This window comes from Trachypithecus francoisi, unplaced genomic scaffold (genome assembly GCF_009764315.1).
Source record: "Trachypithecus francoisi isolate TF-2019V2 unplaced genomic scaffold, Tfra_2.0 Lachesis_group10, whole genome shotgun sequence".
Classification (NCBI taxonomy): domain Eukaryota; kingdom Metazoa; phylum Chordata; class Mammalia; order Primates; family Cercopithecidae; genus Trachypithecus; species Trachypithecus francoisi.
In genome coordinates, this window is record NW_022681455.1 from 67,923,669 (window position 1) to 67,939,828 (window position 16,160).

Consider the following 16,160-nt stretch of genomic DNA (forward strand, 5'->3'; position numbering starts at 1 on the left):
CATGAGGGGATCTCCAATATGCAAATGCAGTGCTGCTAGAATTGAGGTGGGCAGAGGCCTGGAAACCCCTCTCCCCACTTCCCCTTCAGCCCTGAAAGGCCTCTGCAGAGCCCTCCCTCTCCACGTCCATCCCACCTGACCCCATTGCCAGCGGCTCCAGAGCAAGCACCCTGAGTGTCAGCACACAGATGCACAGGTGCTCCTTGCCCCACACACCCACCTCTGCCCAGCACAGCCCTGGCCACAGCACATGCAGACAGGACCAGACAAGGTACTGTGGGCATCAAATCCCTGCAAGTCTCTAGACCACACCATGTTCTAGAAACAGATTAAAAACTGAGCAGCAGGCTGCCTATTGCCCCAACACTCTGCCACCTGTCCCTGTGGTTCGGTAAGTTCTTGGGATAGAATTACCACCCCCTGGCAGCCGCAGGCCTCTCCTGGTGACAATCACACTGTACCAACCCAAGGAAAAAGTCCCAAGCTGGTCCCCAGATCCTGCACTAAAAGGCAACACATGACACATAAGCCACTCTACTGAGAACATGCAGTAACTTTATAGTTCTCATAGAAAACATTCACGTGTGAAAAACAGCGCCCCTTAAATCACGAATGACTCCAAAGTGGCAAGAAGGTAATTCCCTCCATTTTCTTGCAGTATTTATATTCATGAAGCAAAGTAAAACGTCATTAATTTTGACTGCTCATTTGGCTTTAATGATCATCTGATCTGGGCTGGGCTGAAGTTGGTCACAGCATTATCTGCTGAGAAAAGGTCTGCCAAGTAAATTAACCCAGGCAAAATTCCTTGTTGACAAACACTGAGATGAAGGAGACCTGGAATAACTGTCATTCCCATGTCCCTGCACAGAGTCCACAGAAAGCAGGCTCCAGCAACCAGAGTGATCCCTCGTCCCCCTCCAGTTTCACAGTCGTCATTTATAATAATTTTTAGAGGTTTGCCTGGTAAACCTGCAGTGGGGACACCTGCTCTGGGATAGTGCAGTCACTCAGCCCCACTCGCAGGCCGGGGCTGTGGGAAACCTGGGACTGGGATTGGGCAAGGAGTAGAGGGCAGGATAGTCTGGCTTCCGCCTACAGGAAGGATGCATTCTGGGAGGGGGGGTGGCAGAGCCTCAATAATTACAGTGAGAGATGTACAACCACTGTGGCAAGGTGCAGAGGTATTGGAGGCTGAGAGAACAGCACATTATAATGCAGGAGGAGCTATCTTAATTGAAGCGTCAGCAAAACCTTCCCCGAGAAGGCGGCCTTTAAGCTGAGATTTGAAGGATGAGTAGAGCTGAACGAGGAAGGAGCATTTCCAGGCCGCGGCATCAGTGAAGGCCCCAAAGGGAAGGGTAGGATGTGTTGGAGGAAGTGATCTCTGCCCGCAAAGACTGTGTAGAGGGGAACAAGGATAGTAAGGTGGGCAGGGGTGGGTTGGGCAGGACATGGCAGGTGACAGTGACAAAGAATTGTTTATTCCAAGAGCACGAGCAGCCCCTGAAGAGCTGTGAGCAAGGGACTGCCAAGAATCCGGTTTGCATTCCTGCAAGATTCCTCCTGCTTCGTGGTGAAGTGGATGGAGTGGACACGGGAGACGGCAGGTGTGGACGCAGGAGGCCCAGGCAGGCATGATCACTGACTTCCTCACTTCCAGCCTCTACACCCTCCACCGGGACAACACACCCACAGTGAATCCTGAGCTTGAAAACTTTAGTCAGGTTATGCGATTTTCTTTTTCTCTAATATGCAGACTCCTAGTTTTACACAACTGCTGTTCTGGTTAACAGAATGTTTTATCTACCCAACATCACTGTATTTTCTGCACATAAATTACAACTCAAAGGATAATACAAATTACACCAATTAAAACTAACCAAACTTAAATTTAATACATCATTTATCACCATACCATACAACAGAAAAAGGTGTTAAAAAGATCTAAGTGTCTGCTGATTTATGAGTATAATCTGAAAAGGCTGTTAAAATTTTATAAGTCCCTAATAGCTATGGTATTTAAGACCTCCTCTCACCTCCCAGCCCCCTATGGGCTCATTACCCAGATGGCTGCCTGAGCCTCCAGGCCCAGCCCTCCTCCCCCATTCATCCTGCACCTGCCAACATGTCATTCTCAAACTGTATTACTAATCACATCAGTTCCCTACTTGAAAACTTTCAGACTCTCCAATGTCCACAGAAATGAAGAAAAACTCTTCTTAGCAATCAGTCCTCACCATCTGACCCCAGCTTGCCTTTCCCAAGAGCTACACACACCCTGGGATAACTTGTCCCAAAAACACACCCTGCCTATGATCCCTCCCTGCCCTGGCCTGGGCCTAGCACCGAAGGTGTCTCTCACATGCTGCCCTTTCCCAAGACCTTTCCCGAAACTCTCCCAATGGCTGTGGTTTTCTCTTTAAATGTAACCTCCAAACATTCCACTTGTACTTATTTTTGATCCCACAATCTATCTGCCTGCTCTTGTAGCCATTCTCTCTCTGCTAGATATAAAACTCCCTGAGGTGAGGGGCTGCTACGTTCAGTGTGTGTGGAATTCAGTCAAATGCCACGTCTCCCTCTATTAACATTTGGCAGATGGTCAATTGCAGCAACTGGCCCCTCCACCTTCCCAGCCCTTGGCTTCCTTACTTATCTCACCTTTTTTCTGGGAGTCAGAGGTGACTCTCTCTAGGTCAACCTGCTCATCTAAGGTCCTGATCTTCCCTTGTTTCCTCTCCTTTGGGACTTTCAACACTTATCACTTCTTAAAACTTCAATTTTTCCCCGTCCATCATTAAAGAAAGAAGAAAAAGCTGTTCTACCCCTTGAAACTGCCACCATCTCTCTTTCCTACTCATTTGCTGCTGCATTTCTTGAAAGAGTTGTCTCCTAGCCCTCCTGCCTCCTAGTCATGCTCCCCACCCCACTCTCCACCCACTCGCTGCAAAGGTCAGGGCCTTTTAAGCCTCCACTGAATAGAAACTACCACCAGCTGGAAAGCTGGTGACAGGCCAGAGGCGAGGAGGAGTTGGCTGCTGACAGAAGACAAGTATAACCAGGTGCACCGCCTTACACAACCTCTGTCTTTAGAATCAGAACTTGTCAAAATCACACAGCCCTTGAGTTGGAGGGGACCTCAGTGGTCATTGCACCCTTCCTCTTCCTAACCCACACCTCCTGGCCACTCATCTTCACAACATCCTCTCAAATCCCTGTCCTGCCAAGACAGAACCTTCCCCAACCTTTCCCAGATCAAATCTCTCCCCTTCTGCTCCATTAGAAATCTAACATTTTTTTTTTTTTAAACAGTCTCCCTCTGTCACCCAAGCTGGAGTGCAGAGATATAATCTTAACCTCTACCTCCTGGTTGTGGCTCATTGCAACCTCCACCTCCACCTCCACCTCCTGGGTTCAAGTGTTTCTCCTGCCTCAGCCTCCTGAGTAGCTGGGATTATAGGCACCTGCCACCATGCCCAGCTAATTTTTGTATTTTTAGTAGAGACGGGGTTTCGCCATGTTGGCCAGACTGGTCTTGAACTCCTGACCTCAGGTGATTCACCTGCCTCAGCCTCCCAAAGTGCTGGGATTACAGGCGTGAGCCACCACGCCAGGCCAGAAATCTAACTTTGCTCAGACCATTCTGCTTCCAGCTTTCTCCCATACTCACACCAAGGGTCCCCCTCTTCCCACATCCAACAACGGAATTCATCATTCATCTACCCCTTCTCTCCAGCAACCTCGCCAACTGTCCACCCTAACACCCTCTTGCTGGGCCTTGTCTCTTTTTCTGGCTCCTCTCCTGCCGTCACTTTAAATGCCTGCCCCCAGGATGCAATCCGAGGCGGCCACAGAGTCTCCCTGTGAGAGCGCATCCATACCCAGGGCTTTGACACACCCTGGCCACAGGACTCCAGGCCAGAAAACTAAGCCTTCCTAGACTTGGCCTGTGTGAGGAAAAGGCACAGAAGACCTGTATGCTCCCAGCCTGCTCCTTCCACCTGGCCTTGCTGGTCTGTCACTTCATTTGGTTGGTCCTGATTTGTATTCTTTATAACACTGATTACAATGATAATTTTTGTAACTATAGCACTCCTCTGAGTTCTGTGAGTCATTCTAGCAAATTAGCAAACCTGAGGGAATCGTGGGAAACATCCAATGCAGTCAGTTGGTCAGAAGTGCAGGTGGCCTGGGGCTCTCCAGCACATAGGGGGCATGTGAAGTAAGGGCAGTCTTGTTGGAGACTGTGCCCTCTAACCTGTGGGGTCTGCACCAACTCCAGGTGGTGTCAGAATCTAATTGCAGTACACCTAGCTGCGTTTTTAGCAGAATAAAGTACCTACTGTGTGCCAGCAACTCAACTGGGAACTCCATATACTGTCCTTAATGGAGCACCGTGTCCCACCTGCCACACCCTAGAGTTAATCATAAGGAACATGCCAATGTTGAAAATTCCTAATAAGTATCTGTTTTAAGTTCTGAACTTGAACAAATCTACCCCTCCTGGTGAGGGTGAAGATTACTTTAAGCTCAGTTCTTTCAGGCAATGGTTCTTACTGACACTTCCTGGAAGTGGCTGAAGTGAGTCTGTCACTTGAAATTAACTTCAAAACAGAGCTAAAAACTTTGTGTGGACTTCCTCACTTGCAGCCAGTCCTCAGATTCCTGAGGTGGAGGAACTGAATTCTGAGGCACAGAGCAGTAGAAACCGCCCAGGGTCTCACTGGCTTGGCAGAGCTATGTGGCCACTGGTCAGCTTTGAGGCCAACTGCACACCACCAGTGGGGCTGCCTCCAGCGTTTTCTTTCCATCTTGTGGGCAGGCATATTCATTTTTTTAAGTAGTAATCATTATTTTTAAAAAATCCTCCAATGGAACAGAAATAATCTTAATTCTGCCATTATGGTTGTAAACATAAGATTACTTCAAGAACAATGTTTCATGTCACCTGAGAGCAAAATTTCAGTATCAGGCAAGTTCAACATGGCAATAAAATGACAATGTAAGAACTACTAGAATGACACGAAACATCACAGTTTCAATGTTTGATACTCAAGTGAATTTCCAGTGATGGGCTATGTGATGACCTCACAGAAATACAAACAGGACAGGCTCTGAGGGGCTTCTACAGAATGTGCTCAAATGCACAAATGTTCCATTTGGGCTCCTAATCCGCTTTGCAAATGCAAGACACACCCAGGCTCCAATATGGTACTCTCACTTGACTATCACAGAGCATTTTCAAAGTAGAGCTCCTGAGACTGTCCTGGCCACAGCAGGGATGTGGGTCCCCCCCTTTCTCCCCTTCTAGAGATTGTGCGTGTGTGTCTGTGTGTGTGTACATATAACTTGGAAGCACCAATTGAACATGAAGGCCTAAAAGGTCTTTTCCTTCTTCCCAGAGAATAAATTAATTGTATGTGGAATCTAAACAAAACCACAAATTTTCAAGTTAGAATTAGAACAAATGGCCTCAAAATCAGAATCATTATCCTATCAACCAAATCACTTAAAGACTTCCAAAAATATCAATAATTTACTGAAAAATAAGATGCAAAGCAAGTTCATGTGCGAAGTGAAAAAAATTTAGTGTGACAAGAGTTGTCTCCTTAGAGACAGACACTTTATTCCTATTTTAAAACAACACTAATGAATATAGAGCAAGGAAATGATTCATATTTTATTTTGATGAGTATGTTTTTAATATGCTTTGAAAATATACTGAAATGCTTAGAAAAATGCAAACATTGGTCTTGTCATGGAAACAAGAATTCCCACAGAATTTGGCAGTCCTAGCTAGGCCAGCCCTAATGCACAAACACATGCATCTTTAATTTTAGAAATATCTATGTGACCCAAATTCTGGGGGAACTAATGCAAATATTCAACAAGTCTATTGGATACCTGATCATCTAAAGTTCCTACATTAAAATCCAGGAAGAGCAACCCAAGTTGCCATCACCTTGTATGATCCATGCAAGGAAATGGGCAGACATCCCACATGTTAAGGAGACATGTCTGGGAAGTCTGTGTTGAAACAAGGCTCTGGGAGAATCAGGAGCAAAAGTCTGTCTGCAGCTGCTTGAGCAGTCACAATTCTCACTTAGAAGCCCAAGCTTGGGTTCTGACTTGAGAGTCCCATGGTGGGAGGCCAGGAAAGGAGGGCTGCACTGGAGGGCCCTGGTGGTCATCTGCGGCAACTGCCTCACTTTACACAAGAAAACTACGTCCCAGAGAAGCAGAAGGACTTTCCCTAATGTCTACATTTTCTGCTCAAAGGTACACTTCTGGTCAGCAAGAAGCCTGATTTTCAAAAGATACTCTATGCCCCATGTTTTCAGGGCCATGGATTCTGAGCGGGTCAAGTGCAGGCCTCTTTCGAGAGTCCTCGGAACCATCCTAGATGGCTCTGCTGCCTCTCCTTCTGCCTCCAGGTGGAGACCTAGGCTGAGATGCCAGCTCAGTTCTGGAGCTGCAAGAACTGAAGACCAAAGCAAACAGCTGGAGTAAAAGAGGGAAGGAGAGGTCAGGGCCCTGAGAGATGGCCTGGCGAAGGGCTGGTGCTCTGGAGATGTGTGTTAAATGTCGAGTAAAAATCTCCTGTTTGTCTTCTCCCACAATGCTCTGTGACAAGACCCACCACACAGCCGTCCATGAGCGCTTTGCCCCTCAGATGACTCCTGGTATTCTTTGTCCTCTGGCTCCCTCAGATTTATAGTATTGTCAGAATAAAAGTGATGAATCCAGTTCAGAAGACAGCCTCCATTCCATCAGAATTCTGAACGCGGAGATCTTGACTACGGCTGGGAAATACGCACAGAAGATGGGGCAAGCACAGGCTGGCAGCCCGGCCGAGCTGTGCTTCAGAGCTCAAGATTGATGAGATCAATTTTGAAGGCTTTCTGCCTTCATTTTTAGAGTATAGATGTCACTGATATTTTTTCTTTCTTTTTTTTTGCCTCTGAGCCTCATGTTTCAAACTCCATCCTTCCACAGTAATCACAGGCACCATTTTCTATAACCCATAGAAAATTAGTTGTTTTATGATAAAGTAGCATTTTAGAACGTATGGTCTACTGCATGGCTAATTCAATTCAGTTGGTTGTTCAGGGAATAAAAACTTTAAGACAGTTATACTCAATACATTCTTGAAATACCAGAAATCCAAGTTTATATTTTAGTATTAAATATATCAATAAAGCACTAAACTTACCAATAAGCATTAAAATGACTTGTCAATTTTTATATCATTATTAAATTTATCAATAAACATGATATATTTTACTATATAGATCTTCTAGAGAAGGGAGCCAAAAGGTTCCAGCTGACAGAGCCCTGGAAAGCAGGAGCCAGGGTCTAGCTCTCACCACCGAATCCCCAATGGCCAACCCAGTAGCTGCCACATAGATGCTTGTGGGATAAAGGCACAGACAGGTGACAAAATGGAACAGAATGGGCATTTTCTAATCACCCTCCAAATCAATTTCCACTTGATCTAACCAAAGAGCCTATTTTGAAGGTTTAAATATTTCATCTCCTGAATATGATATGATGTAGGGTTTTATCCAAATTTGTCTTTTAAAGCTTCCTTCATTCAGTGCATCATTATAAACAAGAGCATAAGAACAGTCCAGCAGGAACAAATGTCATCACCCACACTGCTCACCTGCCATGTCGATGGCAAAAGGCCTGTCTGCTCTCCAGCCAGTGTACCAGCCAACAACTTTGCCATTTTCCACCAGTGGACGTTCGTAGCGCCGCCCACCAACCAGGCCCACAGGCCAGACGGAGACCTTACGAGTGGTTCGCATCTATAAAAAGGGAAAAGACGTGTGTTTTAAGTTTCCTCAGGAAAAAGAGGGAGGAAATGAATGTGATCTACGTAGAAGAAGAGGGGCTGGTAGTGGTGTAATGTTGTGGAAAATCAGGGACCCCCAATGGAGGGACCGGCTGAAGCCACGGCAGAAGAACATAAATTGTAAAGATTTCATGGACATTTATTAGTTCCCCAAATTAATACTTTTATAATTTCTTACGCCTGTCTTTACTGCAATCTCTGAACATAAATTGTGAAGATTTCATGGACACTTATCACTTCCCCAGTCAATACCCCTGTGATTTCCTATGCCTGTCTTTACTTTAATCTCTTAATCCCATCATCTTTGTAAACTGAGGAGGATGTATGTTGCCTCAGGACCCTGTGATGACCCTGTGATGATTGCGTTAACTGCACAAATTGTTTGTGGAGCATGTGTGTTTGAACAACATAAAATCTGGGCACCTTGAGAAAAGAACAGGATAACAGCAATGTTCAGGGAACAAGGGAGATAAGACCTTAAACTCTGACTGCCGGTGAGCCAGATGGAACAGAGCCGTATTTCTCTTCTTTCAAAAGCAAATAGGAGAAATATCGCTGAATTCTTTTCTCAGCAAGGAACATCCCTGAGAAAGAGAATGCGCCCTGAGGGTAGGTCTGTGAACAGCCCCCTTGGAGGCAGCCGTCTTTTACAGTCGAAGCCCAAAGGATGAAATCACCCCCAGTCTCCTGTAGCGCTCCCAGGCTTATTAGGATAAGGAAATTCCTGCCTAATAAATTTCGGTCAGAGGGGTTGTCTGCTCTCAAACCCTGTCTCCTGACAAGATGTTATCAATGACAATACATGCCCAAAACTTCATTAGCAATTTTAATTTCACCTCATCCGGTGGTCCTGTGATCTCGCCCTGCCTCCACTTGCTTTGTGATATTTTATTACCTTGTGAAGTATGTGATCTCTGTGACCCACACCCTATTCACGCACTCCCTCCCCTTTTGAAAATTGCTAATAAAAACTTGCTGGTTTTATGGCTCAGAGAGTGTCATGGAACCTGTCGACATGTGATGTCTCCCCCGGACACTCAGCTTTAAAATTTCTCTCTTTTGTACTCTTTCCCTTGATTTCTCAAACCAGTGGAGATGCTTAGGGAAATAGAAAGGAACCCATGTTAACTATCAGGGGTGGGTTCCCCCGATAGTGTAAAATTTCAAAAGTTAAGGGTTTTCAAACAGAATCCTTCTGCTGCTAGAGTATCGCCCCCCTCTGTTAGGCTGGCTGCTGTGCCATGATCTCTACTCGGTCATAAATTGGGCTGGTGGCTCCAGGTTTAGGAGAAATAAAATGGGTGTCAATATCTGGACATCACTGATTTGAAGCTAAGTTGCAACTATCAGATATTTTCCTATTTGTTTCAAAGTTGAATCTTTAAACAATACTTCTCTCTTCCGAGGTGAGAAAGTTTAATTCCCCTTTAGGAAACTTCATTACTCAGGAAGAACAAAGATGCCACTCAGAGGAGCCACAGGTGCATCCTTTCTCTGACTTTTCTACGGCTACACATACACAGAAATCTTGGCTGGGGACATTAATAAGGGGATTCAGATACAGAACTGAACCTGGCTTCTTCCAGAGTGATAAAAAGAAACACGCAGACCAAAAATTTGCCTGCCTTTCAAGGGCAATTGGGCCAAAATAGAGACTGCTGGAATCGCTTGTCCTTGTTAAACATAGTGGAATCCTGGTTAAACGTGAAGCTCAACTGAAAGTTACTAGCTGGATTTCTTTAAGGGGAAAGAGATGCCCACAAGAAAGCTTGCTGATATTAGGCAGCACTGTAGGAGAAAATCGCTACCACCACCTTTTTCCAGGGCTCGTGTGGAACAGCTCAAAAGGCATCTTAGCATAAACTAGAAAAAGGTGCCCCTTTCTTGGGCAGACACACCCACTGCTGGAACCCATAGCTTGGCAAAGTACCAGCTGGACTTAAACTCCACGTACCCTCACTGCTGGGTGTGCCTTGGATGAGGTATAACCCGCACAACTGCATGAGGTGGTCTTGTTGTTGAGGTAATTATAATTTCAACAGCAGTGCTTTACCTTTTTTATTTGCTATAGAACTGAACTGGGTCATGATCAGTTAACCGGGGGTTAAATAATGATCATCAACCAAGGAATTTTTATGAAAGGAAAAAAATGATATACTTGGGAAAGATTTTCAAATACAATAGAAATGAAAGTCATACTACTAAAGAGTAAAAATAATTAGAAGCTCCCATTAACCAAGCTTCCTGGTTTTACTTATTATTATCCTACCTTGTTCCAAAAAGGGTATCTTTTTTTTTTTTTTTTTTCTAAGAGTCAGAGTCTCACTCTGTCCCCCAGGCTGGAGTGCGGTGGTGCGATCTTGGCCCACTACAACCTCTGCCTCCCGGGTTCAAGCAATTCTCCTGCCTCAGCCTCCTGAGTAGCTGGGATTGCAGGCGCCCACTATCACTCATGGCTAATTCCAAAGAAGGGATTTAAGGGTATGAAGCATTCCAGGTAATGCGGGTCTCGCTGCATTGGTCTCCCTCAAATCTAAAGTTACTATTTTTTATAATCGTTATCATTTATTCAATAAATGAACTGCGACTGTCTTGTGGTAACCCATACTAACTTTTACAGTGATTTTTTTTTTTTTAACAAGCTGAGGTACAAGTGACAGAAACGTGTTAACACGCCTGAGACTGTTACTTTTAGAAAGGTTTGCTTGCAAGCCTCACTCTTGGCTGGTGTCCGGGAATGCAGCTTTTGAAACATTTCCTACACTTGTAAGGTTATTTTATCTGTCTGGGCCACTGAACGACTGCTTTCCTTTCAGGAATATGAAATTTTGGTGGGCAAGGAGTGCCTATGTGACAACCCCCCAACAAAACCTTGAACTCTTAAGTGGGTTTCCCTGGGTATAATCACTGTACGCCTGTGAGTACATTTTCACTACTGGAGAGGTGGTGTGCTCTGTGTGATCTCAGAGGGAGGCAGGGAACACAGAAAACCCACACATGGATTCCTCCGGACCCTGCCTGATGCCGTTTTCCTTTACTGATCCACCTGTGTATCCTTCTATGTCACTGTAATAAGTCTTAGCCCCAAGAACGACTATATGCTGAGTGCTAAGGGTCCTAGTAAACCACCAAACAGGGTGGTCCTGGGATCCCTGAAATACTAATATAGAATAAAATGCGTTTTTTAAAGTCTAAAATTAGACACATTTTGACATATGTATATAGCCATGAAGCCATCACCACAATAAATAGAATTAACATACTCAGCACCCCCAGAAATTTCCTTGTGCCCTTTTAAAATCCATTTCTCCAGTCCCTTTTTATATCACCCATCGCCAGGAAACCCCGATCTCCTTTCTGTAACTATACATTAGTTTGCATCCTCTAGAATCTTGTATGAATGTAATAGCACGTGAGGTGTATGTGAATGTGTGTGTGTGTGTGTAAATATAGCTTCTTTCACTTGGCATAGTTATAAAGACATTCATCTACTTGTAATGTACATTAACAGTTCACTCCTTTATTTTGCTGGATAGTATTCTATTGTGTAGCTCATACCACAGTTTACACATTCACCTGCTGAGGGACATTTGAGTTGTTTCAAGCTTTTCGCTATTACAGATGAAGCTGCTACAAATTAAATACGTGTTTACAAGTCTATGTGATTTTCTTTCTCTTTTTTGAAGATAAATACCTAGGAGTGGAATGGCTGGATCATGCACTAGGTATACATTTAACTTTTTCAGAAACTGCCAGATTCTTTTCCAAAGTGCTTCTGCCATTTTACATTCTCATCAGCAGTATAAGAGACATCTAGTTCCTCCACATCCTCACCAACACTTAGCTATGGTCAATCTTCAATTTCAGTAATTCTAATAGGTACTACTAATAGTGGTATCCCATTATGGTTTTAATTTGCATTATTTTAATGACTAATGTGCTTACTGCCACCTGTATCTCTTCTTTGGCAAATTTCAGTTCAAATCTTTTACCCATTCAAAAAAAAAAAAAAAAAAAGGTTTTCTTACTATTGACTTTTGAGAGTTATTTATATATTCTGCTATATTATAATATAATTTATATATTATAAATTTTTATAAAAAATTTTATAAATATTTTCTCCCACTCGTGGCTCACCTTTTTGAAAAACAGAAGTTTTAGTCTTGATGAAGTCCAATTCATCTATTTGTTATTTTATGGATATGCTTTTGATGTTTTACTTAAAATATTTTTGTGGCTGTGCACAGTGGCTCATGCTTGTAATTCCAGCACACTTTGGGAGGTAGAGGAGGGCAGATCATTTGAGGTCAAGAGTTCGAGACCAGCCTGGCCAACATGGTGAAACCCTGTCTCTACTAAAAATACAAAAATTAGTTGGGCATGGTGGTGAGCACCTGTAATCACAGCTGCTCAGGAGGGTGAGGCATGAGAATTACTTGTGAGTGTGTATACATATATATATAAAATATATTTTTGCCTAATTCAAGGTTACAAGGGTTTTCTCCTCCTTTCTAAAAGTATTATAGTTTTAGGTCATATATTTAGACTATGATCAATTTTCAGTTAATTTTTATATATGGTATGAGGAACTGATTGAAGTTCTTTTTTTGTGTATGGATAACTAATTGTTCCAACTATATCTAATTGTCCTGGAACAATTGAGCTGCCATTACAACTTTTTCAAAAGTCAGCTATGCATATGCGTATGGGTTTATTTCTGGATGCTCTAATCTGGTCCACTGGTCTCTTCAGTGATCTTAATACCAATGCCACAATATCTTGATTTACCATAGCCTTATAATAAGTCTTATAATCAGGCAGTATTAGTCTTCCAACTTTATCCTTCATTTTCAAAGCTGTTTTGACTGTTATAGATCCTTTTCATTTCCACATGAATTTCAGAATCAGTGAAATCAGCAAATTCTGATACAGATTGCATTGAATCTATATATTAATTTGGTGACATCTTAACAATATTGAGTTTTCTAACCCATAAACATGATCTCTCTACATTTATTTAGGTCTTTAATTTCTCTCAGCAATATTTTGATGATTTAATTCTTGAATCAATATTAACATTTAATGCTTTTATATCCTAGGTCTTCCCCATAGGTGGGACAAAACCCCAGATAATTTACTAAAATTTTCATAAAATAGAGTCCCCCCACCTCCCCAACTCACTCCAGCTTCAGGCTCCTCTTCCCTGACATCCTCAGAAAATAAAAATATTTCACATATTTTGCCTTAGATGTTAAACATGGCAAACACAGAGAAACCAAGTTAAACCTAATATGTACTTTAAAAAATTAACAGAATGGCTTTATATATAAGGCAATAAAAGTAGTACTGTGGTTTTCGGGTAAGATAATCTTCTTAAAATGACTGTGATTTTTTTCAGCTCCTAAACTGCTTTTGTCCAGAACACTAAGTATTCAAATCTGTGAAAAACTGGTAGACAGACCCCATCTCACATCTCTGTGCTCCCTTAAGAATGTATAAGGTTGTGCCCTGTATACAGCAGGTATTAAACAACTCTTGGCAAGTGTTTAAGTACTAACTAGTCATTTATGTGTGGGCCCATTAGCCAGGTGTGGTGGGTGGTGTGCACCTGTAGTTCCAGCTACTTGGGAGGCTGAGGTGGGAGGATCACTTGAGCCCGGAAGTAGAGGTTGCAGTGAGATGTGATTGCAAAACTGCACTCTGGCCTGGGCAATGGAGCAAGACCCTGACTCAAATAATAATAATAATAATAATAATAATAATAATAAAAGGAATAAAAAAGAAATAGAAATAAAAAATAAATGTGGGCCCACATGTAACAAGAAATTAGTATGTGTCTGTGCTGTGCAAGGGACATACTCACAATCAAAGAGGGAGACAGGCAATAAATGAACAGAAGGCAAAAGACATTTTTAAAAAAGGAAAAGAGAAATTGCCATTAAAGGGAATTAAAAAGAATAATAAACTGTAACTGTGGGGCCACTAGAACAATTAAATATGGCCACAGGAATTCAGCATGTTTTACGTTACACTTTTCATTTAAGCTGGGCCATGAAAGGCATGTAGGATTTTGTCCACAGAATACAGAATGGCTTAGGGTTCTAGGTAACCAGAGGAATCAAAGAACCAAAAGTTTGCATTTCTGTGCCAATTTCATGCTAGAAAATGTAGGTTTTGCTTAGCACACTCCAAATTACTGAGAGCTGCTCAGAGCTAACATTTGTTCATGCTTTATTTTTCTAGAGGGCTGGGTGTTAAAGGAGAGGCAATGATTACTTAAATGCAGGTGATGTGGCAGAATGATGTTTCCAGGCATGCTAAATTTTAAAAAGTTTGTCATATGATTAGTTTAAAAATTCAGAAAGATCCAAATGCCATCACTGTCTATGCCCTGCTGAAATTCCATGCAGAATGCTTCATCACAGAATTAGGCCCTCTATCCTCGACCACTACACTATATAGAGTGTGCCAGACATTTCAAAGGAAAATGGCACAGCTATTTACAGAACTTCTTCATTTCACCCCTGGGATCTATCCTTTGTTCTGTGTCGTTTTCACTCAATCTATGCTCTTTAAGGATTCCTTAACAGCCCTGTTATTTTCTGAGGGGTGGAAATGTAACAATAACAGTGACTATTAAAAGTATCTTCATATAACTAAAATATTCTCAGTATTTAAAAGCTTTGCTACTTTCTCAACATGAAATAGCAGTTACATAACAAGCACAACCTCAGGTGTCTGGTGAGAACTCCAATCTAAAACAGAGCAATAAAGCAATGGATATTATGATAAAGAGGCAGCAATTCATGTATTTATAAGAGTTACAATATTACTAACAGGTCTGGCCCCCAAAAGTACTCTCTTCCCATTTATTCAATGCCAAAGTCATATTCTTGTGGTTTATTCCTCCTGTGATAACCTCCAACTAAAGGGACAGGGCTTGCATAGCAATGCTCATCAACCAAACTCACAGCCAGAGTAATTTCCACAGACCCAATGGCTACAAAGGACACACAAGATATATTTGGTACATGTGCACACTCTTCCACGCTGAATGACATTTAAACTATTCCAGGGTGGTGGTGCTTGTTCATCACGTTGTCGTCTTCTCTAGGAAAGGAGGGAGGCAGGTGACTATCATGCACTCCAGTTTGGTGACCCTTCCCAACAACCAGCATTTTTTTTTTTTTTTGAGTCAGGGTCTCCTCTGTCACCCAGGCTGGAAGTGCTCACTGTAGCCCCCAACCCCTGGGATCAAGCAATCCTCCCACCTCAGCCTTCAGAGTAGCTAAGATTACAGGCATGCCATGCTAGACCAGCTTTTTACATTTTCTATAGAGTTGAGGTCTCACTATGTTGCCCTGGCTGGCAGCTCCTGTTTCTTTGGCCAACTTTTCTTTCTGCAGCTTTCTGCTACGTCCTTTTCGACCCTCCTTGGGAGATGGCTAACAGCCAGCTCCAGGGACTGGAACACTCAGAAGATCACATTCAGTCAATCATCAGAATGCCCTTAGAGCAAAACAGAGAAAGTTAAATGCCTTTAGCTTCCTTGAAGATATACCACTAGTTAAAATCTTGTTTTATTTTTTCCAAAGGGAAATGAATAAAGTTCTTGATCTTCTGAAATTTAAAATGCTATAGGCAACTTCAAGAAAGTGGAGTTACGATAAAAAATGTGACACTCTGTATCCTGTTTTTTAAACCAACAATTTCAGTAGCCAGAAGCAAATGAAACCCACCAAATGCAATGGGACCTATGAACTCAGAACACAAAAGAAAGAGCAGTGCAAATATGATGAAGATGTGAACACAGGTGATTTGGAAGCAGGGATTCTTTCCAATTTTATTGCCCCTAAACATGTGATTTTCCAAAACAAAACGATATTTATATGATCAAATACACCTAAAACTTTCCTTTGGAACAAGCTTGAAAATTAACATAAAGTCTGCTTTTCTTCCTCTTTCTTGCATCCCCCTCCTAATGATTTCACCATCCATCTCGGCTAGGTGATTAAGGGTAACATCAGTAGTGATAAATCGTGTTGATAGTATGTACCCTTGCTATGATGGATGGGAATGACACTTTACCTCCGATGGGAATGACACTTTACCTCTGTGGCATTTTCTACTGCCATTCTCGTATGAAAGTAACCAGGGGTTCTTAGAGAAATGGCTGATTCTAGGACTGGGATGGGAAATACACAAGATAAGCCTGGAGGAGCCAGAAAGGAAAGCAGTATTCAAATAACAAACAAAAAACTGAACAAATCCACATTGGTGCGTGTGTGTCGAAGGGACA

At 42.7% G+C, this 16,160-nt stretch overlaps 1 protein-coding gene across 1 annotated transcript in view; it reads right to left on the reverse strand.

Moving 5' to 3' along the window:
- The window catches only part of B3GAT2 (beta-1,3-glucuronyltransferase 2), a 69,969-nt gene that overhangs the window by 23,497 nt on the left and 30,312 nt on the right, over positions 1-16,160 (reverse strand). Inside the window, exon 2 of the mRNA XM_033217597.1 lies at positions 7,670-7,814. Coding sequence (XP_033073488.1) covers positions 7,670-7,814 — 145 coding nt within the window. The remainder of the gene's footprint in view (positions 1-7,669; positions 7,815-16,160) is intronic.